The sequence below is a fragment of the Chrysemys picta genome, chromosome 5 (assembly GCF_011386835.1).
Source record: "Chrysemys picta bellii isolate R12L10 chromosome 5, ASM1138683v2, whole genome shotgun sequence".
NCBI classification, from domain to species: Eukaryota; Metazoa; Chordata; order Testudines; family Emydidae; genus Chrysemys; species Chrysemys picta.
In genome coordinates, this window is record NC_088795.1 from 14,087,139 (window position 1) to 14,113,191 (window position 26,053).

Below are 26,053 nucleotides of genomic sequence, written 5' to 3' on the forward strand. Positions count from 1 at the left end.
CCATCTCAAACAAATATCAAGATGACCCAACTGAAACCACAGAACAATCAGACTATGGCTCCACTAAAAAGAAAGGAGGAAAGCATAAGCAGAGATGCCCTTCCTCCCAGGAAAGTCTTCAAAACACTTTTAGTGGAGAAGTGGGGGGTGGTCTGGATCAGTACTCCACCCAAGCAATTCCTCCCTTATCTTGTTCTTTGCAACATTCTACCCTCAGCTGCATGCAGAGACAATCAGCCTTAATTACTTCAGAGGGCAGAATTTGGCTTGAGATTTCTGTGCATCCAGAAAGACACTACCATTGTCAACCTTGCTCCAGGCAACAAAGCCATCAGCTTCTCTACCACCACCCATTCAGGATTCCTTCCTTCTCTCTATTAAATGGGTCAGCCCGGATTGATGGATCTGGTGAGCCTAAAATTTCTGCCCAACATTACTTCTGCTCTTAGTATCAGGGGGTAGCCGTGTTAGTCTGTACCCACAAAAACAACAAGGAGTCCAGTGGCACCTTAAAGACTAACAGATTTATTTGGGCATAAGCTTTCGGGGGTGAAAGGTGAGGTTTTTTACCCATGAAATCTTATGCCAAAATAAATCTGTTAGTTTTAAAGGTGCCACCGGACTCCTTGTTGTTTCTGCTCTTAGTGTTACAACATTACTTACCTTCCCCCACCCTACAGTTTTGCATTTCCCATTGTGGTCTCAATGTTCTACCCTTCTCCCATTGGTGGCTATGTAGCACTTAAATTTAGAAATCTGAACTCAGAATTTCTCAGTTGTTTTAGTGTAAAGCTGTTTCTTCATTCTAATTATCAAGTGCGTGTTTGAGGGAAGGGGGAAGAGGAAGTTGAAAGCCTGTTTAATACAAAACTGTACTCAGTGTTACATTTCCCCCCCCCAAAATGTTAAAATGTGTGTATATCAGGGACTGGATAGCTCAAAGACTTAACTTATGTTCTTATGTTAATGTGTAGCATCTCTCTTTTTGAGGTCATACATATCAACGAGGTTCAGGCCAGCAGCTAGCGAAAGTCATTTTTGGAAATTAGGTGTTCTTGGGCTAGTTTTGAGCAGATAGGAAACCACACCACAATTGGTACCCTCACTGACATTCGGCACAGACAGGCTAAGGATGCAATCCTCAGCACAGAGACTGATTTGCCTTCTCATCTCTAAAAAGTAGTTCCTGCAGAGCTGGGGCACATTGATGAGATTGTGTTGGGGAAAATGTACACTAATCAGGCCCATTCTGTACCAGTTCTGTGGAAAGAGGGCCTCCTGCACCAGAGATATCAGGTTGGCACCTTTCATGAACACTAAATCACTTATAATATAAACAAAAATCCCTTCTACGCAATCCTCCTGTGGCTGGAAGAACTGAAGACTGTACATTTCTGTCTCGCACAATTTTTGAGTTGTTCGCAGAAACTGGACATAGAGAAAAAGATTACTAGATACAGTTCCCAAAACCAGCTGTGCCACGCTACCAGTTCTAAATTAACAAGGTGCCCTTAGAAGAGGTCTACATTTATGGACTTGTTCAATCTCTTGCCTGTCTCCACTGACATTTTATCTGGGTTCATCAGCGTGGTACAGCAACCCAACCTGGTGATTCAATGCAGATTTGCACACAAACTCCAACTGACAAGATTTCAGGACATTTGCCAAGGGAGGTTATGGAATCACCTTTAGTGGGGATATTTAAGGCTGAATTTGATACCTGCCCATCAGCGACAGGAAATTATTAAAAGAGACACTGTTAGGTCTGCAGGAGACTGGACTAGATGACCTCTCGAGGTCGCTTCCAGACATTATTCTATGAAATATTTCCATTAATTCTTGGAAATGATTTTAACGAATAGTTACTAAAACTCAAGCAGTACTGTGCTAGTGCCTGGAAACCTGAACATGAAACAGACTACAAACTAACTACCTACGTAAGTTGCACTGACAATTCAATTTTATTGGCTAAACTAGAGAAATGCAAGCAGTAAAAACAGATTTTTTTTAAAAAAATACTTCTATTACAAGTAGATGAGGTTAAGAATTTTTTGGAGTTTCTTTAATTTTAAAGTGTGATTTTTAAATGTTTCCACTGAAAATAAATCTTCTCACAACACAAGATTCACTTATCCTTCAGTTCAGTCTCCAATGCACCACATCTCAAACATTACCCAATCAAATTATACATGAGCACTGACCACAATGCTTCTGAAAAAAGTGTTTATTTTATTCTCTCATTACATATATACACAGACCATCTTCTCCATGAATCCAATATTTGCTACACTACATTCACCAAGTCTGAGTCACTCAACCTCTTCCAAATTGCGTGAATACAATACATTTTGAGTATTACAGTGAAGGATAACAGTTGGTTAGAGTCAGCCTCAATCCAAATCAGTGTTATGCAAGTGTCATCCGTATTGCTGTCCCGATGCCCCTTAATCCCGTGAACTGCATCACCCCCTGCTATTCTATTCTTGGGCGTCTTTAAGAGAGAGAGAGAGAGAGAGAGAGACTGACTATTATGCTCAACTGTGTCAAATTGCATGGTGGATTTGTAACTTCATTTTCACCTTGGTGCATAACACCTTTCTTTCCTCTTCTGATGACATTTCGCTTCATACAACCATCGAGCAAGCCAGTCCACAGCCTGATTCTCTTCTATACTAGGGCACTCCTTTGTATATATTTGGCAGTGTAAAGATGGGTTACTGTAAATGAAAAATCAGACCTGGTATACCAATTCCCACTCTCTGCACTCTAGCAATTTTTAGAGATACCTTCTTTCCACTGTCTTATTTCCAACATTCCTCTCATTCACAGGAAACACTGATGCTCTATATTTCCCAGTTTCTTGCTTCTCAGACCCCAACCTACCCACCTGTAGCGCCCCTTTGTTCCAGTGATCCATATCAAAACTCTCCACTCTGTCCTACTCTTACTGTGTGATTGTGATCCAATATCTACTTCAGCCTCTTACGACACCTGCTCTCTGACAACTGTCTTTTTTTTTTTTAAATGAAAGACTTCATGTCAGCTTTCTTAATTTACCTCCATAAAATTACTATTCAAAATCCCTAAGCTCTTTAATTCTAATATTCTCAGTCATCTACTGCAACTGATCCTTACCTAAAGGCCATAACTTAAGTTGAACGCTTCTTACACGAAAGGGTGGGGGGGGGGTATTATCCTGTGACCATTTAACAGAATGGAATACTGTGGGTCTGAGAATCTGATCGTGGAGGATTCCTATCGCTAGGGTTCCTTTCAGCTGCCTCTCCCCGCTACTGCGGAGAGCAACTGGTCTGCTCTGAAAATTGGTGCCATAGTCGAATAGCAGGTAACAGAGAACCAGCTCCTTAGATTTTCAAAAGGCCTCTGACAAAGTCCTGCACAAGAGACTACTAAAGTAGTCATAGTCTGAGAGTCAAAGTAATCATGGCTCAGGAACAGTCAGACAGAAAACAAAGTAGAAATAAATGGCCAGTTTTTAAATCGTAGAAGGGGTCAAGGGCAGAATAGTAGCCAAAAGGTTTTTGTACTAGGACTGATAGGGTTAAATCTATTTAGGAATGCTTCGGAGACAGGAGAGGTTGGGAAGGCAGGGTGAAGAAAGCAGGCAGATATAGTGCAGACTATCACCTTATATTCTTCCTATATCACCAAACTTCTACAGTGTGACACCATTTTCAATAGTTGATCACAGTCTCTCTCTTCCTGTTCTCTAATGCCCCAGCCTCTTATTTTAGCAACCACTTTTCAGAATAATGAACCTACAGCCAGTTGAGTAGATGGCTAAAGGGGCTGGGAATCAGGCTTCACTGACTGTCCCCTAGAAAGGCACTCGAGAGAAGGTACTCCACTAGACAATTCAGGTGTCTCATCTCTAATACTCCCAGCCCCAGCTGAATATCCCAAATCAGAGGCCCAATCTATCAGTATACAACTGATTCATACGACTAAAGTTACATTTTCATTCTAACTTTTGTTTATAAAAAACTCTTATTCTTAAGTCAATTCAATAAATAGTAATTAGCTGGTGTTTATCAGCTGCTTCCCTCCAACTAAAGCAGGCAGGCAGGCACGCACGCACCATGGTATAGAATTCTGCAATTCCAAGTCAAAACATTTCTTATGGCCTCTGACAGGGGGCTTGGTTCTTCTGTTATCCCACTGCTAGCTCTATTTCTAGCTGACCCCCCTGGGCAAGTGACTATCCTTCTACCCTGGGAGACTGTGCATATGCTGTGTGCAGGAGGAGGGGTGGCAATGGATCAGTCAGAATGGGTAATTAAATTTCAAATTGCTTGCTGTCTCCTCACACACCGCATCAGCTTGGTTTTGACAATTTGCACTGACAACCTCTAACTCAACAATGACACCTCACGGTGAACAAAGATGAAGCGCTCACCTGGAGTGCCTGGGTGGTGTCTCTTCCAAACAACAATTCCCTGGCAACTGATAAAACACATGCTGACCCCGCAACACATGCTGGTGATGTTCTTTCAGGGATCCAGTTTCTTTCTAAATGCTCAGGACAAGAGCACTGCACATCAATAGAGTATCACAAGGAATGCCAGAAAGCGACGGTACTCACTGAGTGGTTTAAGGATGCCGCTGCTCGTCTCATCCGCATTTTCTACATCTGATTTGTCGGAGTAGTACTCGGAGATTTTTTCTCTTTCCTTCTTCTCCTTTAGCCCAGGTCTTCTTCTGTGGCGTCTCCTTCTCCTATAGCTCTTAGGCACGTGGACCCCGATGTAGACAGTGTGATGGCCTATGGAACAATAGGAGCATTAATTTTCATCATGTGCAATTTGCAGAAATACCAAGAAGTCTAGTTTATATCACATTTCATTGTAGGAGTATCCCTAAACAGGGGGTCAACTTGTTGCTTTACTCAAACATTAATTAGCAGCTTTTGAATCCCCATTGGTTGTGGGTTTTGGTTTGTTAGTTATTTCTTTTATGGTCAAGTAGTTTTAAAAAAAAAAATCACAACTGACAGTACATGCAAGTGTAGACTCATTGCTGGCTATTCAATATTTGTGGCTATTTTTCTTAAAAAAAAAAAAAACAGTATTTCTGCAGTCTCACTCTTCAAGAACTCTCCCCATGAACCTACTTGTTTTGTTTGTTTTTGTTTTTTTTAAACAAATACACTTTTTGGGCCAGACACTCATCTGGTGCAAACCAACATAGCTTGACGTCAATCAACCTATGATGATTTACACCAGTTGAATATCTGGACCAGTGTCCAATATGCCAAGTAATAGCCCAAATCTGGAGGGGGTGGGGGGAAGCACTAAGATACATGTGTATTACTACATCAGAGCAGCAGTGTTATGGCTGAGGAAGAGGCTTCTCTTTTACGCTCCTGTCTGTTAAGTATCTGACAGACCCTTTCCAAAACTTTAAAAAACAAATTACAGTTTGGCCTAGAATTGCTTATGCTTGTTCTCAAATATAAAGATGTTCACTGCCCCCTCCCCTTCCCGCTTTTTTTTTTTTTTAAGCAATGGGATAAAATTCTACTTGTCTATTATTTGAGTTGGATAAAAAGTTCTTGATTCTTTATTTTCCAAGTTCCTTGCCCCTCCAACACCAGCCTAAAATAAAGAGATTCTTTACACTTTAGGAAATTATTCAGACATTTCTTGTGTACTCTGATAACTCAACCATCTTATTTTTAAAAACTTCAGACACACCCGCCATGGATTCAGTCCCTGATAAAGACAAGTGCCTTTGATATGTTTGAACAACTTTGGTTTATCCACTCATTTTACAATGTGCCGTTGCAGAGCTTCAGATAAACACACTTGTTTGACCATTGACTGAAGTATGTTTATCTGAAGAGGTGATCCTATTCACATGTGAGAACAAGTGTATTTATCTGAAAGTTCGATCAGTTCTTTTCCCTTAAGCTCAGAAATTCATAGTTATTGTTTCCCATAGCCAATCATCTATCTCAGTTGCCTTGCATATATTTATTCATTTAAATCTTGGCACATATACAGCAAGAAAAAAAATACTGATTATGCAAAAGTGGGCAGAGGTGCAATTGCTGTGGGAACCCAAACTTTGAAAATCCAACTTGTGTGCATTCTGGCCAGAATCTTCACCCCAGCAGCCTACGTAGTTCAGCTGGGATCTCTGTTGGGGAAAGAGAAATTCTTCAAGGAAAATTAAACTACAGTGAACTAAGACCACTTTACTTCTGAATTGAGAACGTCCACACAATGGGTTAATGCACTTTAACTAATTCATGTTAACTTCACACCTCTAGTATCAGAGGGGTAGCCGTGTTAGTCTGAATCTGTAAAAAGCAACAGAGGGTCCTGTGGCACCTTTGAGACTAACAGAAGTACTGGGAGCATAAGCTTTCGTGGGTAAGAACCTCACTTCTTCAGATGCAAGTAATGGAAATCTCCAGAGGCAGGTATATATCAGTGTGGAGATAACGAGGTTAGTTCAATCAGGGAGGGTGAGGTGCTCTGCTAGCAGTTGAGGTGTGAACACCAAGGGAGGAGAAACTGTTTCTGTAGTTGGATAGCCATTCACAGTCTTTGTTTAATCCTGATCTGATGGTGTCAAATTTACAAATGAACTGGAGCTCAGCAGTTTCTCTTTGGAGTCTGGTCCTGAAGTTTTTTTGCTGTAAGATGGCAACCTTTACATCTGCTATTGTGTGGCCAGGGAGGTTGAAGTGTTCTCCTACAGGTTTTTGTATATTGCCATTCCTGATATCTGACTTGTGTCCATTTATCCTCTTGCGTAGTGACTGTCCAGTTTGGCCAATGTACATAGCAGAGGGGCATTGCTGGCATATGATGGCATATATAACATTGGTGGACGTGCAGGTGAATGAGCCGGTGATGGTGTAGCTGATCTGGTTAGGTCCAGTGATGGTGTTGCTGGTGTAGATATGTGGGCAGAGTTGGCATCGAGGTTTGTTGCATGGGTTGGTTCCTGAGTTAGAGTTGTTATGGTGCGGTCCGTGGTTGCTGGTGAGAATATGTTTAAGGTTGGCAGGTTGTCTGTGGGCGAGGACTGGCCTGCCTCCCAAGGTCTGTGAAAGTGAGGGATCATTGTCCAGGATGGGTTGTAGATCACTGATGATGCGTTGGAGAGGTTTAAGCTGAGGACTGTAGGTGATGGCCAGTGGAGTTCTGTTGGTTTCTCTTCTGGGCCTGTCTTGTAGCAGGAGGCTTCTGGGTACACGTCTGGCTCTGTTGATTTGTTTCTTTATTTCCTTGTGTGGGTATTGTAGTTTTGAGAATGCTTGGTGAAGATCTTGTAGCTGTTGGTCTCCAAATTTGAAATAATTGTGCGTGAGGATAAAGTCACAGAGCTCAGCAATAAGTTGTGCTGTGTCATCATCCCTGAGCTTATTGCTGAGCTTATTGCTGAGCTCTGTGACTTTATCCTCACGCACAATTATTTCAAATTTGGTGACAATATATACCTCCAGACCAGTGGCACCGCTATGGGTACCCGCATGGCCCCACAATATGCCAACATTTTTATGGCTGACCTGGAACAACGCTTCCTCAGCTCCCGTCCACAGAGCCAGACGTGTACCCAGAAGCCTCCTGCTACAAGACAGGCCCAGAAGAGAAACCAACAGAACTCCACTGGCCATCACCTACAGTCCTCAGCTTAAACCTCTCCAACGCATCATCAGTGATCTACAACCCATCCTGGACAATGATCCCTCACTTTCACAGACCTTGGGAGGCAGGCCAGTCCTCGCCCACAGACAACCTGCCAACCTTAAACATATTCTCACCAGCAACCACGGACCGCACCATAACAACTCTAACTCAGGAACCAACCCATGCAACAAACCTCGATGCCAACTCTGCCCACATATCTACACCAGCAACACCATCACTGGACCTAACCAGATCAGCTACACCATCACCGGCTCATTCACCTGCACGTCCACCAATGTTATATATGCCATCATATGCCAGCAATGCCCCTCTGCTATGTACATTGGCCAAACTGGACAGTCACTACGCAAGAGGATAAATGGACACAAGTCAGATATCAGGAATGGCAATATACAAAAACCTGTAGGAGAACACTTCAACCTCCCTGGCCACACAATAGCAGATGTAAAGGTTGCCATCTTACAGCAAAAAAACTTCAGGACCAGACTCCAAAGAGAAACTGCTGAGCTCCAGTTCATTTGTAAATTTGACACCATCAGATCAGGATTAAACAAAGACTGTGAATGGCTATCCAACTACAGAAACAGTTTCTCCTCCCTTGGTGTTCACACCTCAACTGCTAGCAGAGCACCTCACCCTCCCTGATTGAACTAACCTCGTTATCTCCACACTGATATATACCTGCCTCTGGAGATTTCCATTACTTGCATCTGAAGAAGTGAGGTTCTTACCCACGAAAGCTTATGCTCCCAGTACTTCTGTTAGTCTCAAAGGTGCCACAGGACCCTCTGTTGCTTTTCACACCTCTAGTTAACTTGCCCTTTTATCTTCCCGAGTGTCCCTGTGTAGACATGGCCTAACACAGCTTCAGCGTTAGGCCTTGGCTACACTGGCAATTCACAGCGCTGCACTTGCTGCGCTCAAGGTGTGAAAAAACACCCCCCCGAGCGCAGCGAGTGCAGTGCTGTAAAGCGCCAGTGTAATCAGCGCCTGCAGCGCTGCACGCTCACTCACAGCGCTGCAAGCTATTCCCCTCGGAGGGGTGGAGTACTTGCAGCGCTGCAAGAGAGCTCTCGCAGCACTGGCAGCGCGACTACACTCGTGCTTCACAGCGCTGCCGAGGCAGCGCTGTGAATCCGCGAGTGTAGCCAAGGCCTTAGTGTGGACAAAACTTTAGGACTCTCAGCACTAGAAGGTTTTATCAAGTTTGCAACCAAGCTGTAACATGAATAAATCCATCTGCACTTCACAGCCACACACAACATGGGTCTCATGTGATCCCTCCTGCTGTGGATGAGGTTTCAATCTCATTCATGAGCAGGACTGATGTGACTGGTAAGCTGTGAATGCATTAAAAAAACTGGCGATTCTGCTATAGAAATGGGAATACCTAGCTCCATCTGCATAACTAACTTAAGCCACTTCAGCCGATTCCCAGGCCCACATGGGCTGGAACATCCCAGAACACATGGCACCATGTGAAATTCTTGATGACCAACACCTGGAACTCAGGCAATGCACACCTTCAGACATTGAGGAACCCACTCAAACTGCTTGTCTACACAAAGGTTCAGTACAAATGCAATGGCGGAGATCAACAGTTATTGTCAGAGGCAGGGAGAGAACTCAGTCTGCACGGACAGTGTCTGTTTTTAAACAAACCATTACAACGCAGTAAAATAGAATGGGTTTTCACCACTGAAACGCAAACAAATCTCAAATTTCTACCCCAAATTGCTAAGGTGCTAGAGCGGTTAAAAAAAAAAATTAAATTAAAAAAAAAAGTCACAAAAAGTTGCTAGAAGAACTTGGTGCTCTTTAAAAAAAAAAAAAAAAAAAAAGAGAGAGCACCATCTGCCCCTCACCATCAGTAGCCACCGTCTACTCTCTTCACAGTCAAAACCAGCTGACCCATTTTTGCTCAAAATCACACACAAGATCACCACTGGACAGAAAATCCATCTTCAAAAATTTCAGCCCCAACAGGAAAAAGTTTGAGAAAGTGGTAAGCAACTGCAAAAGGCTCTTCAGAATGGAAACGTGAAGGCAACCTTCAATGATAGGCATCAACACGCACGCCACCTATAATACTTTAAATCAATACACAACTCTGATCTATTAGAAGTTTCTAAACCTAATCAGATCCTTAGGAAGAAAATTGTAAACCCTGTATATGATGGAAACCCCTTTGAGCCAGGGGATGCTGCCACACCCGCAGCACCCCTATTTTCATCACCCTATGCTTTTGAAGAAACCTTTATCTGGACTGACACAGGTGTCGAAGAAAAACCCTACTGACTGCTGGGTAATACCTAGGCCAGCAGGAGAACTAAAACAGCCATTTTCATTCTTCCTAGCCTCTTAAGTTGCAGCATGCTAACATGCCGTACATGCATCTTGTGAAATTTATCAGGCATAACCATTTGCATTGAATGGTTCTCATGGGAAAGCTAAATTATCCCAACAAGTAGGAAATGTCTCAACATAGTGCATTGAGAATATGTGTCAATTTCTTCCTGCCAGGCACTCTGGGAGGAGAGTCTAGAAGTTTATCTCAGAACTCACAACAATGTAAACAAATGCCAACCACTTCCTTCAAGTACATTGAACAGGAAAATCTCTTACTTAGCCACCTCCCTTCAGGGAGGGGGAGCGGAAGGGGGAAAGGAACATTAAACATTTCTCTCCCTTGCAGAATGGGGAACTGCAGCTAAGTAATGCAGATGCTTGCCTGCACATACACAACTTAGTTTCACGTTACCAAAATCTGCACTGTGCACATGTGATCAAAAGGATTAAAGAGATTGTCTAGTTCTGCTGGCAGCATATTAAGGTATTAAGTCTACAGGCTTACTATGATGTGTTTCTATTATCAAGCTGACCACAGAATTAAAGTGACTCAAAAAAGGAGGTTGCTTTAATGCAGCCGTGGGAAGCACCTCACCCTCTTATATCTGGCTTTCGCATCTGGTCAGGGCAATAAGATTTCCTTGTCAAGAGTCACTAACTGCCCTTTCTGTTGTGGATACGGTCCCCACCCTACACCTGCTGTTTCTTTTGATATTAGATTCCCACACATCAATCGAAGTTATCCACTGTGCCCTTGCTGACATTTCCAAATGCTCAGGTAGCTTTTATGTGGTGCCTCAACACATCAGGGTTAAGTTGTATCTTCAAGTACATGGGTGCGACCCCTACAGAAACCACAAAACTGTGTGTTCATCTTGGAGACAGAACTTGGTCCTTACTGTAGCGCTATAATTCTCTGGACTCTCCACCCTTTGGTACAGCTGATGAGCCATAATATTCATCAGGGAGCCACGCCTCAGTCATTTGCTCCTACATATGGAAGGCAGCATGTCCAGTGGATAGGGAAATGGACTGGAAGTCCAGAGACCTGAATTCCATGAGTTCTGTCACTGGCTTGCCGTTTGACCTTAGCTAAGTCACTTCATTTCTGTGTGCCTTTTGTTTCCCCTCCCATCCTCGGTCTCATCTACTGAGATTGCATGCAGCACAACAGGACCTCTAGACACCACACCAGGACAAGTTAATTTATTAATGTGTTCTTGGTTAGGTTAATTATTGAGCAGCACTACTATTCTCAATGGCTCGATCTAGACACTCTAATTTCTTTACTTCAGTGTAATGAATTTTTGCTAACACTTTTGCAAAGATAGAGCAGTAAGAGAGGAATTCTATTCTTTCTGCATGATTCTCCAGGAAGTTCTACTCACTACATCAACTACAGCAGGTTAGCACACCCTAGCATCCAGAATGATGATGTGATAAACTTGAAGGTCACTGCAAGCATTACAGCAGGGAGCTTCATTGTAAGCCCCCACTTTCAGTGGTTTATTATCATTTTCCAACAACAAATTACTTGGGAGCCAAACTCTATCATGTTGGATGGCAGTCTGAGGGTGATTTTTTTTTAAACCAGGAGGAAGAAAATGGGCTTTTTTCTTTTTTTAATGTTTTAAGACGCTTGTTCAGATGCTTTTTTGCACTCTAATACCCCAGTTTGGATTTAAACATTCTAATGTGGTGCATACCTAGCCCTCAGTGAGTAAAAAGCACTTTGCTAATCTTGAAAAGAGCTGGTGAAGACTGTTTGCAGATACTTAAGTATGCCTGCAGTATGGGAAATCAGTATGGGAAACAGCCTAATATGTATGGGGAGCATGCCATTTTCACTTGGTTGTAAGATTATTCTTCTCTGGACCTGCCTTCAGACCCGGTGCATCAATCTGTCCCCTGCAAAGCCTCCTGAAATTCCATTAACCACTTTCAAGATGGTCTCAGAAAGGGCTATGCAGGCCTAGGAGCTTTTTGCAAGTCTCATGTGCTTTCAGTTTGAAATTTCAAATGTAAAAGAGATGAAGGATCCCAGGCTCTATAGCAAACTAGAGAGTGTATGAAGTTTGAAGCAGCAGACATGTAGAGGCTCAGCAGAAAAGCTGACAGATTTGTCAGGCTTGTAGATACAGTAATACAAGAGGGCACCAGTGATCAGCGTTACAACTATCTATACCTATATAAAAAAAATAATAATAATAAAATAAAAATAAAAATAAAAAACCACCACCAGCTATGGTAAAATAATGTTCTGTTTGCAAAGTCAAGCACTCAAAAGTTAGGGAATGCCAGAATTAAGATAATTTCCCATGGGAAATTTCAACATTTCAGAAATAAATAAAATCAACGGAAAAACAATAAATTTTTGGCTGATAAACATGTCATTAAGGTGCCTCATTTGAGTTGTAGTTTGAGTGCCCTGTGCCCCCATTCTCCTCTATGGGCTCAGACATATCTAAAGATTTAAAGGGGCGGGGGGGGGGGGAGAAGATGTACTTTTCAACACTTCTAACTTGCTATTCTAAAGCCCCATTTGTTCAAACAACTAAGACATTTCCTGAAGCATAATACCTTCCCCCATGTCAGTTACTCAATAGCTGAACTCTACCAAAGCTTCTACATGTTATTTTTTATATCTTACAATGGGACGTTTAATATAATGATGACAGCATGAATGGGGGGCATGGATGAGGAAAACAACATGTAAATAAGAGAAATAAGTTCCAGTGACCTGATGAGACATCAGAAATTGTGTGTCTTCCCAAAAGTCAATTTACTCTTCATATAAAAACGATCTCTACAGTCCTTAACGGTTCACATGTAATGACACTATAGTCAGCTTGCGCTGAAAGGCACTTGGATAGGATGAGTGTAGAATAAAGGAGATGGTTTGAATCTCAAGCTCTCTCAATTCCAAAAGCATGATTTTTCCCTCCTTCACTCAATACCTATTGATCACCATTGAGTTAAACTGAAAAATTCCTAAGAAGATTTAACATGGCTTTTCTGAAGCTTATTGTAGAGGTGTTTAGTGCTGTACCTACAATTCCTTTCAAGTATGGAGGCAGCACGCTAAAAGTAAAAAAAATAAAAATAAAAAAAATATACATCAAGATTTAAGAAGTGAGAAGAACTTAAACTAAAAAATAAAAGGTGCATTCTTTATCAGGCACCTTAAAAGAACATATACAAACCTGAACATTTAAATGAAACAGTGAGTATAAGGGACCAAAAGATGCAGGATTGATCTAGGAAGGAAAGAATGTGTGCAGTGGAATCTGGGACAGACACTCACAGAACTGAGTGTAGTTTCTGCATGACAGATAAATGCCTATAGTTGGCAAATGATAAATTGGTCAACACTGTTAAGATAGAAGACGACAAGCATGTTTTGGGTATTCAACCTGAGGTTTTTATAATCTATTGTTAGACTCTTACCCACAAACCTATAAGCAGCTTTTCTGACTCTTCAAGTGTGAGAGGTTAGACAACCTACAGAACCTGCCATGCCATGAGCTGATCTAATCAGGTCAACGCTGCTTGGATCCTAATCAAAGAAGAGGATGACTTCTGAAAGAGCAGCTTACATATATTATAAAATCTTATACAAAGTGTTAGTCCACGGTTTCCAGAAATGAAAACTCATTTTGAGTACCTCTGGTTTTTTTGAGACGCCTGATTTTCACACACATCCTTTAAAAATCAGACTCCCTTAAGGCGTTTTAAGTGGTGCACCCAAAATCAAGGCATCCAAAATAACGTATTGCTTTTGAAAACCTTGGCCTGAATTGTCTCTTTCTGAGTATGGAAATCATCAAGGCAGACAGACCCAATATTAAACTGTGTTTGGCATTATAAATGCATCTATGCAGATAGGAGCCATATTAGGTATAAATAAGCGGCTTGATTTTCCACAGTTGCTGAGCCCTATGGATCCCAGTGACTTAGGTGAGAGCTTTCAGCGTTCAGCCTTTCGGAATATATTAAGCCCCTTCTTTAGGCATGAAAGTTTGAAAATTTTGACCCTAGTTCTTCTAATTGTCTGAGCAGGAAGGACTTTGAATTTTGCAAGTGTGTTGCACTGAGCTGTGTTGGAGGACAGGAGACTTGTACTGCATGCCATTAAGTCTAGAGGAGATAGTCTTTCCTCCCCCTTAGGTGCACTAAATTCCTGTGATTATGGACAAAACTAGGCCATTGGTTATTATTGTAGAGTCATAATCAATACATAATGTTTAACCTAAACAAGCCTCTATCTCACCGCCTCAAAAAAGGTTTGTAGTGCACTAAAAGTGTCCCCATGATACTTAGAGTAAATTGCTGTCATTTCAGTGCCTGCCCAGGTGTTTGGCATATCAGCTGGGGCATCACAAGAACTCTGCTACTCACAAGGTAAGCACAGGTGGTCAGGACTGGGAGATGTGAAGCTGCCTCCTGCATATCATAGCAGAGCTGCAGCATGCATGCATGACTGAGCAACAGAAGTGTTTGTCAGTGAAACTAGCCACCTAAATTTGGAGGCACACTCACCCTGTGCTTTAGAGACGGAAATGTGAGTCACTATCACTGAAAGCCGCTGCTAGCACACACAGGGGCACGAATGTTGGGGAAAGTACACAGGATGAACAAGAAAAAAGGTACAGAAAATGCCTATAAGGATCTAACAGAAAGATGGACACAAGAAATGATGGACCAGAACAGACCAAGGATCCACCCAGTCCAGTACCCTGCCACCAATTTTGGCAAATGCTGGGTGCCTCTATAAAAGCCCTTATCATGCACCTAATTCTGCAGTACTACTGTACATCACAAGTACATCCTAATGGCACCCTGCTTCTGGGTATGCAATTATGGTTAACTATATTGAGGACGCAGTTTTCTTTTAAAAGGGAAATTGCACCTAGATTCTGGAGTACTCCAAGGTCAGACTCCTTGATACAGGGCCCCCATTTATCTCCATGTCCACCCTCCACGCTGATGGCTGCACAAAAAACATCACACTCATGGCAGAGAGTCTGAGTCTGGTTCAACTGACAAGGGCTTCTGGGACTTGTGCTACGGGGCTAAAAGTAGTAGTGTAGACATGCCCACTCAGGCTGGAGCCTGGGCTCTGAGACCAACCCCCTTTGCCCAGGCTCCAGCCCAAGCAGGAATGTCTACAGTACTATTCTAGCCCCGTAGTGTGAGCCCAAGTCAGTTGAACTGGACTCCAAGACTCACTGCTACAGGGTTGTTGGGGTTTTTTTTGTTTTGTTTTGTTTTTTTGCAGTGTAGATGTATCCTAAATAGTCTGATTCTCATTTTATACCCAGGCCATTTTACTCTGTTCGGTCACGGTGAAGGGGCCTTCAAGTGAACATAAATATTAAGTATGCTCATTTTAAAGTCCCTTTACACTGCCTCTTATACCCACAATATTGTCCAAAAAGTCTTGGAATACCACCGGACCCATGTGAAGAGAACATACATACCCTAGAAATTGTTAAGAGAATTCTAAACACAAAGAGCCCATATTAGCGCCACTGAGTTACAAGGCAGCCCTGGCAGTACTCACCAGAGTAAGCCCAGCTTTGCTGCTTACAGGCCCACAGAGCAAAGCAATGAATATTTCTCTTTCCCTTAGACCAATGAAGAATAAGATTCTTTCCCAATGGTCAGTGAACACACAAACAGGGAAAGTCAAGCAAGAAACCAGGATTGGTCCTAAATTCTGACTTGATCCACTAGGCCAATTCTACTTCTGTTCCTCTCACTCCTCTCCATCTCCAACCTTGATCTCTCAGGCTCAGCCTCCCCTTTCCTTAGGTCTTTGCTCTACCTGCCCTCTCATTCTTGTTTCATGAGGAATGGTTAAACAGAAGCACCCACTGGGCCTTCTCTCTATACCCTTTGTTATCTTATACACTAACCTATCTTTGCTCTTACTATTCTCTCCGCTAATGGAAGCTCTCTAGCATTCCATATTCATTGCCCTTCTTGGGATCTTTTCTACTCCGGTTTGAAATTAGAACTGATTAAATTAATAGAGTTTATTCATCCAGTCAGTCTATTGCCTTAATTTTTACCTTTTGCTTCCCAGGAGGCTTTTGTGTTTTGTTTGTTTGATAAGTTTTGTCATTTATCAGGTATAATTAGGAATGACTTCACTTTGTTTCTATAGGTTTTGATTTATTGCACAGATTATCGGTTTTAACTGGTCTCTCTTTCCCTTTAGCAGGTATTAGCTTAAGTGGCTTCTCGGTATTTATTTCTAGATCATTAATGAGAAGAAAATAAAAAGTGAGCCCAAGACGGCAGTAAACCGAATGAAAAGTCACTAAAATACAACTCCATCTTCCATTAGAAATTCCACAGCTGTGACTGGACCTCCCTGCCATATTTTAAGTTTTCCTAGATTCAGAGTCCAAGACCAGAAAGGGAGCATTGTGATCATTTAGTCTGACCTTCTGTATATGTATTTTAGGTTATTTGTTTAAAAATAACCTAAAGGAATTCAGAAAGGGATGGGGTATCAAGCACAGCAGAGACAGGCAAATGTTATATACTCTTCACTTTCTGTCCTAAGCAGTCATGTAGTGTTGTTGGGCACTAATGAAGAGTTGCTGTGTCTCACCCCAGAGGCAGACACATGCCAGCAGTGAGGGAAGAGAGTCCAACGGAAAGAGTTTGTAAAATCTGTAGAGCAACTTGAGATCCCTCTGAGCGAATGGTGCTCAGAGTTCCTGGGCACATGTATGTCCCAGCATCCTGTTTCCAGGTTCTGGCCTGCCGCTGAGTCAAACGACCGGGGTCACGTGAGAACTGCTGGGGTGCAGCACTTATAAGAGAGCGGCTATTCATACAGAACGAGGAGAACCCAGGGCCAGTGGAATCCATACTAGCCAAGTGGGTGCAGAACAAGTCTCAGCTAGGAGAGGCTTTAGACATGAAATGGTTTGGGGAAGGAACGTCAGAGTCTGGGGAGAGGGCTGGTAGATTTGTTCTGGCAGTTATGTTTGAACTGTTATGTTTTCTTAGCAAATCAGATCCAAAGAAGGGGATGTGACAAACCACGAGTCTACATGTACTTCTCTGGAGAAACTGAGGCAGCGGACACACAACCTGATTGGGTAAGCGGACCATAGCATTGTCCCATACACCAGCGATTCTCAACCAGGGGTCCGGTGCCCCCTGGGGGGCCACAAGCAGGTTTCAGGGGCTCCACCAAGCAGGGCCAGTGTTAGACTCACTAGGGCCCAAGGCAGAAAGCCGAAGTCCCGCTGTGCAGGGCTGAAGCCCGGGGCCCTGAGCTATGCCACCGGGGGCTAAATCCGAAGCCTGAGCAATGTAGCTTTGCGGGGCCCCTGTGGTGTGGGGCCCCAGGCAACTGCCCTGCTTGCTACCCTGCAACGCTGGCCCTGGCTTTTATATTGATATTCTATGAATCTATTTAGAAAACCAGTTGTGGGGGCACAGGTGGGCCATGGAGTTTTTATAGCATGTTGGGGGGGAGGGGGCTCAGAAAGAAAAAGGTTGAGAACCCCTGCTCCACACACAGTAAATGTATATTATTATGCGTACAGTTAAATAGTATGGGCCATGATCCTGAAAAGGGATCCTGCACAGTCCCAGCAAATTTGCCTGTCAAGCTGGAGTCTGTGCAAGCAGCTCCCTTGGCAGGCCTGGTGCTCTGGTTTGCCTCCATCAGTACATCCAAAGCCCTCCACTTGGAACACTCTCTCACACCAGCAGACCAAGGGGCACAATGCCGCCGTCTGACTGTCACCATTTCAACTAGCATGGCCTTCAGCCAAGTTTGGTAAGCCGCCAAGTTGGAGAGCAGGTGCGCATCTCATTCGTGTCACTTTTGCACAGAGATGGATTGTTTTTAAATTGATCATTTAATACCATATTAAGTGTTTTTAATGCTGGTTGAGTGTTTGCTCCTTGCCTTTAATTAAGGAAATCAGCAATTCCTATCTTCTCCCTTTAAAACGGGGGTTAAAAAAGCCATGTTATTGCCATTATGGTATTACAAAACACTTTCCTCAGATTTGATGTAAAATAATTTGTAGTACAAGGCTCTGTCACTGGAGAATTTAATATTCCTTTAAAAGAAAGACCACTCAGCACTTATACACTGCCTTTTCATGTTTAGCATGTGAGTAGCCTGTGCCACTCAGGAGGTTTAGATGATCTGGTGGTCCATTCTGGCCCTAAACTCTATGACACTTCCCAAAGGTGTACTTTCTTTAAAAGGCAGAAGGAAAAACCCTGACAGTTCTTTTTAAAATGCACATTCAGCTAAGTACCATTTTAAATAAAATCACTTTACAGTCATCCCAATTTTGACCCAAGTTTTTAAATCCGAGCCCTTCAAATAGGACATTAAAGTGTCACAGCAGTGGAAGTGAGAAAGCACTGATGTCAGACACGACACCAGCACATTAAGAGAACACTGAAGTCTGCCAACTACCCTGCCGACGGATAAAAGACATTTGCAGCAGACTAGAATGACATCTCACCTACAGATAAAGAAGATTAGCCATAAGTTGAAAAAAACGGATGGTAAACATGCTGGTAGATTTACTAGTGTCAAGCTATCAAATGTTAGAAAGATGGTATTATGCAAAGAACCTCCTATTAGACCATTTAAGGTAGGTTCTACTGCATTTGTATGGAATCAGGACTTGAGAGTTTATCCAAGCTGTACTACAGCATATTTAATAGTATACAAAGCGTAACAGAGAATTAAAACTAGAGAGGAGCTGAAATAGAAATCTTTTATCTGAAGCCTCTCAAAATTTGAAGGTTCACATAAAAACCAGAATTGGAACCCAAACCCCTACTGCTATTTACTATTTGTATTGTGGCAGCACTGAGGGCTTTGTCCATATCTGGACCCTCCCCCCCCAAATGTGCTAGGTGCTGTACAGATACAAAACAAAACAAGACAGTCCCTGCCCCAAAGAGCTTACACTTTAAGTAATCACTCCTAATTTTGCAACTGCAAAATCAAAGTCTGTGGAGGTTTTGAAGACACAAAAACGCAGCTCCCTCTTCTATTGTGCAATTTAAACTAAGCTAAGTTATCAAAACAAATTAACAAAGTACATTCTGTGGTGATTTTTCCTTGCTTATATTTTTTAATTTCTCTTGTTCATTTATACTATATTTAAAAAAAATCAATCAATCAGTAATTCACAGTCTCCCATTGTTACTGCAAAATGAGTGATGTTTGAGTGAAGCAAAATTAAGGGTAGCATTTTATGACATTACACAACTTTTTCCCCCAAATGTGTGATAACACAAATCCACTGACATCACAACAGGGGCAAGCAAAAGAAAAAGAGGTTTAGCAAAAATGGCAAATGGTTTTACGGGTTGGGAAGTTTTTTTATTAAAGTTTCTCTTGTTGCAAAGTCCCTAATTAAGTTCCACATGTTTCTCTGATCCATGTGTACAGACGTTTATGTAAATAACTCCCCTTAACATTGATGAGATCCACAGACAAATTTCCAGTGTAACAGAGAATTCTGTTCTAGTCGGGTTCCAATACTGCATCCATCTTCATGGTATCCATAACTTATTAAAGTAGATGGATACAGGGTGGGGGGAAACTTGCGGAAATGCAGGCCACATTCACCTACATACCTGAACCCTGTCAGAGTGCCCCTCCTTCTTTACAGTTTTAACTGAGTTGCCAAACTTGAAATCAAGTATCCTCCGCCCCACTATGAAGTCAGAGCTACTACTGGCTTGAGGGGAGTTAGAGAGGCAAGATCTTATCACAAGGGATAAGGTGGAGCTTTACTTTTTCCCTTGTTCCAAAACAAGTTAAGTAATCTGTGTGTCTCACATATCTAGATTCCTGACTTGGTGGAATTTTAGGAATACGTCACTACCTTTTAAGAAAAGAATGTACAGTGCTGTCGATAAATGGGGCTGCTTTTCTTTTTAGAAAAACTTGACCCTGGAGCTCCGTTTGTTCCTCATTCTCGCAATAATGCTTATATTTTCCCATTCTCTGAAATGGAATTGGGAAGTAACCTCACTAAAATATGCTGAGCCATATTTCCGAGCATCTCTATACGACATCAGCCAGCCGCCAACAAAGCAGCTCTTCATAACAAAAATGTATTGTAGTTATTACCTATGCCCTTTTGATATTAAAGCAAGGTAGGCAGGTAGCATTTACCCATTAACACCAGAAGTGAAATGATAACTTCTTCATGACAATCAGCAGGAAATGGCCAGATACACACACAGATCTTAAATTATCTTCAAAGTCTGGGGACATGCCATAGAGACATATGCTCTCATATAATTCCCATTAGTGTTACTGTTACAGGTAGATTAGGTACATGCATGCGTGGTGTGTTCTTGGTTAGGCAAATGCAGCGTATACAAAAGGCCAACACATATGAATAATTATTTATATGGCAAAGTGCCCAAAATGTGCCCGGTGCTGTCAAAGCACATACGAAAAGGACAACCCATGCCCCAAAGAACAGCAGAGGCGAAGTGGCAACTTGAAGTCTTTTCACATTAGCACACCTGTTCCTATTCCGATACAATGGCAGTTGCTACACTGCAAGTACTCAAAACTTTACATGTGCTAGCTTCCTTAACTAGTTATCTGGGGGTGTTTAAGAAGTTTCACTGTAGTACCTAGGCACTGCCATTAATGAGAACAAGGGAGTTAGTTATACAACCCAAAGTTTGAGTCTATCAAAAGGCTCAGACCTGGAGTTACAGTTCCCAGTCTCCTGTGCTGAGGAATTATATAGATATTTCATCTCTTTTCACCTACTCTTACTCCCTGCCCCCAGCAAGGTGATAACAATTGGACTGCGATTCTTTAATGATAGATCACATTTGCGTATTCACCTGGAAAGAATATTAAAGAAGGGTCAGATAGAAAATCAAAGTCTTAACAGCCACTCAAAACCCTTCTATTTTTAATACACCTTGAGGGGGTTGGCATGACCTTTTGCTGCTCTGCTCCTTACCGGTATAACTGTGTTTTATTATCAGGGGAGGCTAGAGGGCAGGTTTTATTAACATTGTTTCCACCTGCAGTTACAGGATTTGTCACCATTTTAGGCTTTAAAATATGGAGAAACGTTTAAAGAAAAATTTACATGTTTACGTTCCATGCTAAGGCTGTCACACCCGTGGGGTCAGTATCCTCCAACAGGAGACCCGCTCACCCCAACCCCTATAGACAGTAAATGGCCTCGTTAAAACCAACAGGGCGGTTTTTATAGCCATGGAGCACAGCTGACGTAGTTGAGGAAACAAAACACTGTGCTTCTCATATCTGGCAGTTTCCAGGCTATTTTTTGAAATGATTATTTTGAATTGCTGGAAGCTTGATAGTTGCATTCAGAGACCCAATCACTGTATTTTGCAGATATTTTCTAAAACTATTTTCATAGTTTGGTGGGAGTTATATAAATATATTTAGTTTATGCAAAAGAAAAAAAATTCAGATGCTCTTGTTCATTTCTTTAAATATGGAGCAACTCTTGGCCTAGTTAAACAGGTCCCTTTTCTCACAGAAAGTCATGGCCTGTATTTCTTCTAAGCCGAAAGAATCCCACAGAAAATGATCCTCTTAGTGCCCGGAGTCTGGCACCCAGAGGCCAGCACTCAATACCGACTCAGCTGGGATCATTTTGTGCAAGGGTCTCCTCCATTTGTGATGCCTGCCAATGTATGCCATACAAGGTGCAATATTGATTCGTAAGTGCTGTGAAATGCATTTATATGTAAAAAAACAAAAACACAGCATCTCATGGCTATTCTGTGGAGGCATGTGAATGTTATTTTGGAAATAAAGAAAGAATGCCAGCAGCACAAAGAGAGTCCCGTTTTCAAAGTGAGAGTTAAGCTGTAAAAAGTCAGGTCTATGCTAATTCTGGCTGCCGCCATTTCAATCATTTTTAAGCTTAATTGTTCAGAAAAAGAACTATCCCTTTTCACTGAATCTGCCTGTGGCAATTTGTTTTGCTCCAATATATAAATATTAAATTTTAAAGACACACATTAACCCAAGAAATATAGATCTCTTACCTTCCACTTCTTCTTCGTCGCATACATGCTTAAGGAAGGAAGCCCCTCTGTCCAGCACCGCCTCATCCTCCATTCTGTAGTAATAGAAAAGAAAAAAAGAGTGCTCAGACTTCTCCTGGAGTGAGCTATTTGAACCAGCCCAACTCCTGGGCAGGTTAACCTGCAAACTATTGTTCATGTTATTGGGTGGGTGCTGGTGCTCTTCTTTCCGTGTCTGCTGTTCCTTCATGCAGCTCCTTTTGAATGGCGTTTGGTATTAAGCTGGTCCCACGTAGCTCAAACTCTAACCTTGAGAGGACATCAGTGGTGGCAGGTGCGAGAAAGGTAATCCCAGCTCGGAGTCTTTTCTTTAAAAAAAGAGACGCACATAGTAGTTTGGTGCGTCTATACACTAGCCGATAGCTTGTGGAAATCCGGTTTCACTTAAAAGCTCTTCTAAAACACACTGCCCGTAGAACCACCTACACAAACAGACACACATAATGCATACAGACAGACACACACACACACATTCTCATGCACGGTGAGAGACGAGGCGCCAGCCAGCCTCTTAATACCAGTAAAGCACACTTCTCTGTGGAAAGGCAAGCTTTGTGTCACATGTTGGCCTTACGGAAATCTGACATCTGAGGATTATCCAGAGACCAAGCTACAGCAAGTCAGGCCATCACAGCAGTTATTTGTGTGTGCAGGCCATTCATTCATGTATTGATTTTCTAACTTTCTTTCTTTCACTTCTCTCCCCCTTTCTCTCTCCCCTCACCTCCCATTTGTTCCTAATTTTATAACAATGCCAGGAAGTCCTCCTGTTCAATTAAATGTGATTTTCACTATACAATTTCACCACTAAATAAGATCGCTGAAACTTCCCTAGTGAGTGTTTGTAAACCTACTTCTGACTAGCAAATATCAAGAGTTACAATCAAAATTAAAGGAAGCCTGCAACATACTATGCTAAATACTTTAATTATATTTAATGTCAATAAGTAAACATTTGTCAACCTTTACCATTCTTAGGATAGGGAAACCATTCAGTGCTAATTGTCAAATAGGGGTTCTTAATTTACACACTGCAAACAGCACTGAAGTCAATGAGGCTTTTCAGAGCATGTAACGCTGCAGAACTGGGGCCTAAAGTTTTCTACCAACTGTGAAAGACAAGGGCATTTGGGAAATAATTGCAACCCTCCTGCAAAGGCTCAGAGAGCCAGCCCAAAGTGGGAGAATCCCTGGAGAACATACTAACACTTTATCAGGTCTTCTAATCATGCCCCCCAAAAGGGTGCTCTAAAAGCAAAAACAGCTACCAGTAAATTGATTTAGATCTTCAAGAGCTCAGGGTAATCTTGCGCATATAGAGACCTAGCGAACAAATTTGTTTACTAGGGTGTCTGCTTTGTTACAAGATGTCAAGCTTTCTCTGAGCAAAAACCATTCCAAGAATTTTATAAGCCAATAAGCTTCATAATTCCCCCTCGTCTCTCCATTTTCCAGCTAACAGTTTACCAGCAATTCTCCCATCAACAGTTGTGTTTTCCTCCAGCTTGGACTCTTAGTAACAGCCACATTATTATAGCCTTTAGCTATTAGTTTCCAGCTAAGAAAAGCTCACTTCGCACAGCAGATACCCGAATATTTCATATAGGGGGAGGGGCAGAGGAGAGGGGGCCAGATTCAAAACCAATAAGTGAACACCCACAGTGCATTTGTTTCTTCTGGATAATAATTACTAGATCACCATCTGACATGTTTAATTCTAGAGATGAGCCCAAACCAACACCCCAGATCCTGGCACCCACAAAGTTTGGATCCAATTCTGAACTTTGCAGCACAGGCCCATCTCTAGTTAGTATAGTCTGATGGTTTCCTCACATACTGTATGTAGCAGGTAACCAGAAGTCTGTTCTGGAGGATAAAGTCCTATTATTTTACAATGTATGAACATTGTACCATTTTACAAGCTGCTGTTCCCCTGCACGATGATATAAGATTTAACATGCTCTACAAGCTAGCATTAGCAGCTACAAATACAAAGCCAGCACACATGCACAAAAGCCTTGCCCCAGAGTTCACATTTATTAAATTATTCAACACTATTTGCGCAACTTTTGTTACGCAGACAAAGGAACTGATTCGATGGCTGGTCGTCTAAGTGCAATGGGTGAGAGAAAGAGTGTAAAATAAACTGTTTTTCTTTTTAAGCAGCATAGCAGTTGCTTGCTATAAATGCAGCTGAAAACATCTGGAACAGATGGCACTGAATTTTCAGACCAAATAGAAACCTAATGCACATGTATTTCTCCCTTGATTACTTCACAAAACGGCTATTCTTACAGAGGCTTCCTCACAAACTGTTCTGCCAATATGTCAAAGGATAAGATCCTCTTTTAAAGAAGCAATATCAATTCATTTAGGACCCAGATTGTATGCGCTTATGAATGTGTGTTATAAACATAACATCAATAGGAATATTTTCAAAAATTCTTTCCGGTCCAGTTTTAAACATTGCCCCACTTCCCAAACATTGCAGTATTGTGGTAATGTAGCGTAACCAAAGAGTGACAGCGACTGGGGGGGGAAGAACAGAACTGCCCACAAGGAGTGAAATGCAAACAAGGTGAATGAATGGTAAAGGGAAGATTTAGTTTTTAAAATGCTATCTAAAACAGCATATGCAACACTGGCAAGTTTGGGGCTTTTTAAATATGGTTTTAATCAGACAGTCCCTTTAAGCTACTTTGAGTGACACCGCACCATTACATACAGATCTCATGAGAAACATCATGAAAATCTTCAGCTGTAAGAATTTTTATTACGAGAGGAAGAGAAACATCTCCCTCCACTTCCCCTCAGGTGTCCCCCTCCAGCTGCTGATTGACTACACAGCTTTTCCAAGAACAGCATTACCAGCTGCTAATCAGCGAGTGACAAGCCGCCAGCAGACAAACTGCAGTGAACAACTGTCTTTAGACATTACTGTTAAAAGGCACCTGCATTACACAGTTCAGGACAAAAACTCACACTCTCATATCTTTAGCATTTTATATGCTTTTACAATAACAGCTTCTAGTTTCAGAGGATCCTTAACTATTTACAGCATATGTCAACGTTTATGCTTTCACCAAAGCATGCAGAGGGAGATACAGGTTGAATGGCCAGAACTAGTACTTCAGTTGCCTTGGCTATCATCATCATCATCATCATCATGGTAAATCCCGGAGGCACATGGCCTCCTTGCAAATTGAGCAGCACCTGGATCCATCTCTGGAAAGAGGCTTAAAGTGGTCAGATGGTAAACTCTGTTTATGTCCATCACTGTCACGTCCCCAAAGCTTTCAACGCCCACCTGATCACCAGCCATGTAGCAGCATTCCTTGGTACACACGCTTCAGAATCTGCTGGGCTTCCCGTCTAATAATATGTCCACACCAAGAAAACCATCAAAGCCAAACCAGTGCTGATGGAGGCAGTGGCTGAGTTTGGCTTCAAATAGCCTAATTATTGATCTTGTCCTGCCACTTGATATGGAGCAGCTAACAAAGTCAACAAGAATCATAGAATCTCAAGGTTGGAAGGGACCAAAAACATAAATCCAGTGTTCTTCAGCCTTCGTCGGAGCCCAGGTTCACTGCCTTACAACAGAGTTTGTATAACGGTGGTTCTACAGATCCTCAGCGAGTTTGATGTCACAACGCCCCCAACAAAGGCCGTTGAAGGGCCTAAAACATGGCGGCAGCTGCTTCTATACAAGCATCCACATCTTTTCTTCCAGCACTATCACACTGCCCAAATATCGGTGCCTCACCCGGATAGGCTGATACTGAGCTGATTGCAATGCAGAGCTGGAGGCCACTTGATGATAATGGGTAGGGGTTCAAACCATTGTTTATCCCTCAACCAGATCAGCTGCAACAATTCGCCAGACAATGTCGCTGGTATATTCAGGATCTCAGAGC

At 42.2% G+C, this 26,053-nt stretch overlaps 1 protein-coding gene across 11 annotated transcripts in view; it reads right to left on the reverse strand.

Moving 5' to 3' along the window:
* The window catches only part of SLC4A4 (solute carrier family 4 member 4), a 253,723-nt gene that overhangs the window by 201,480 nt on the left and 26,190 nt on the right, over window positions 1-26,053 (reverse strand). For 10 of the 11 annotated variants that reach the window (XR_010601212.1, XM_042856335.2, XM_065595954.1 and 7 more), the window contains exons 2-3: window positions 22,098-22,171; window positions 4,604-4,783 (exon numbers count right to left, since the gene is read on the reverse strand). Coding sequence is in view for 10 of the 11 variants with exons in the window: in XM_042856335.2 (XP_042712269.1) it covers window positions 4,604-4,783; window positions 22,098-22,170 (253 nt within the window). In the remaining variant the exon portion in view is untranslated. Of the gene's footprint in view, window positions 1-2,579; window positions 2,718-4,603; window positions 4,784-22,097; window positions 22,172-26,053 lie in introns of those variants that run through there. The other variant, XM_065595955.1, reaches the window with a different exon arrangement.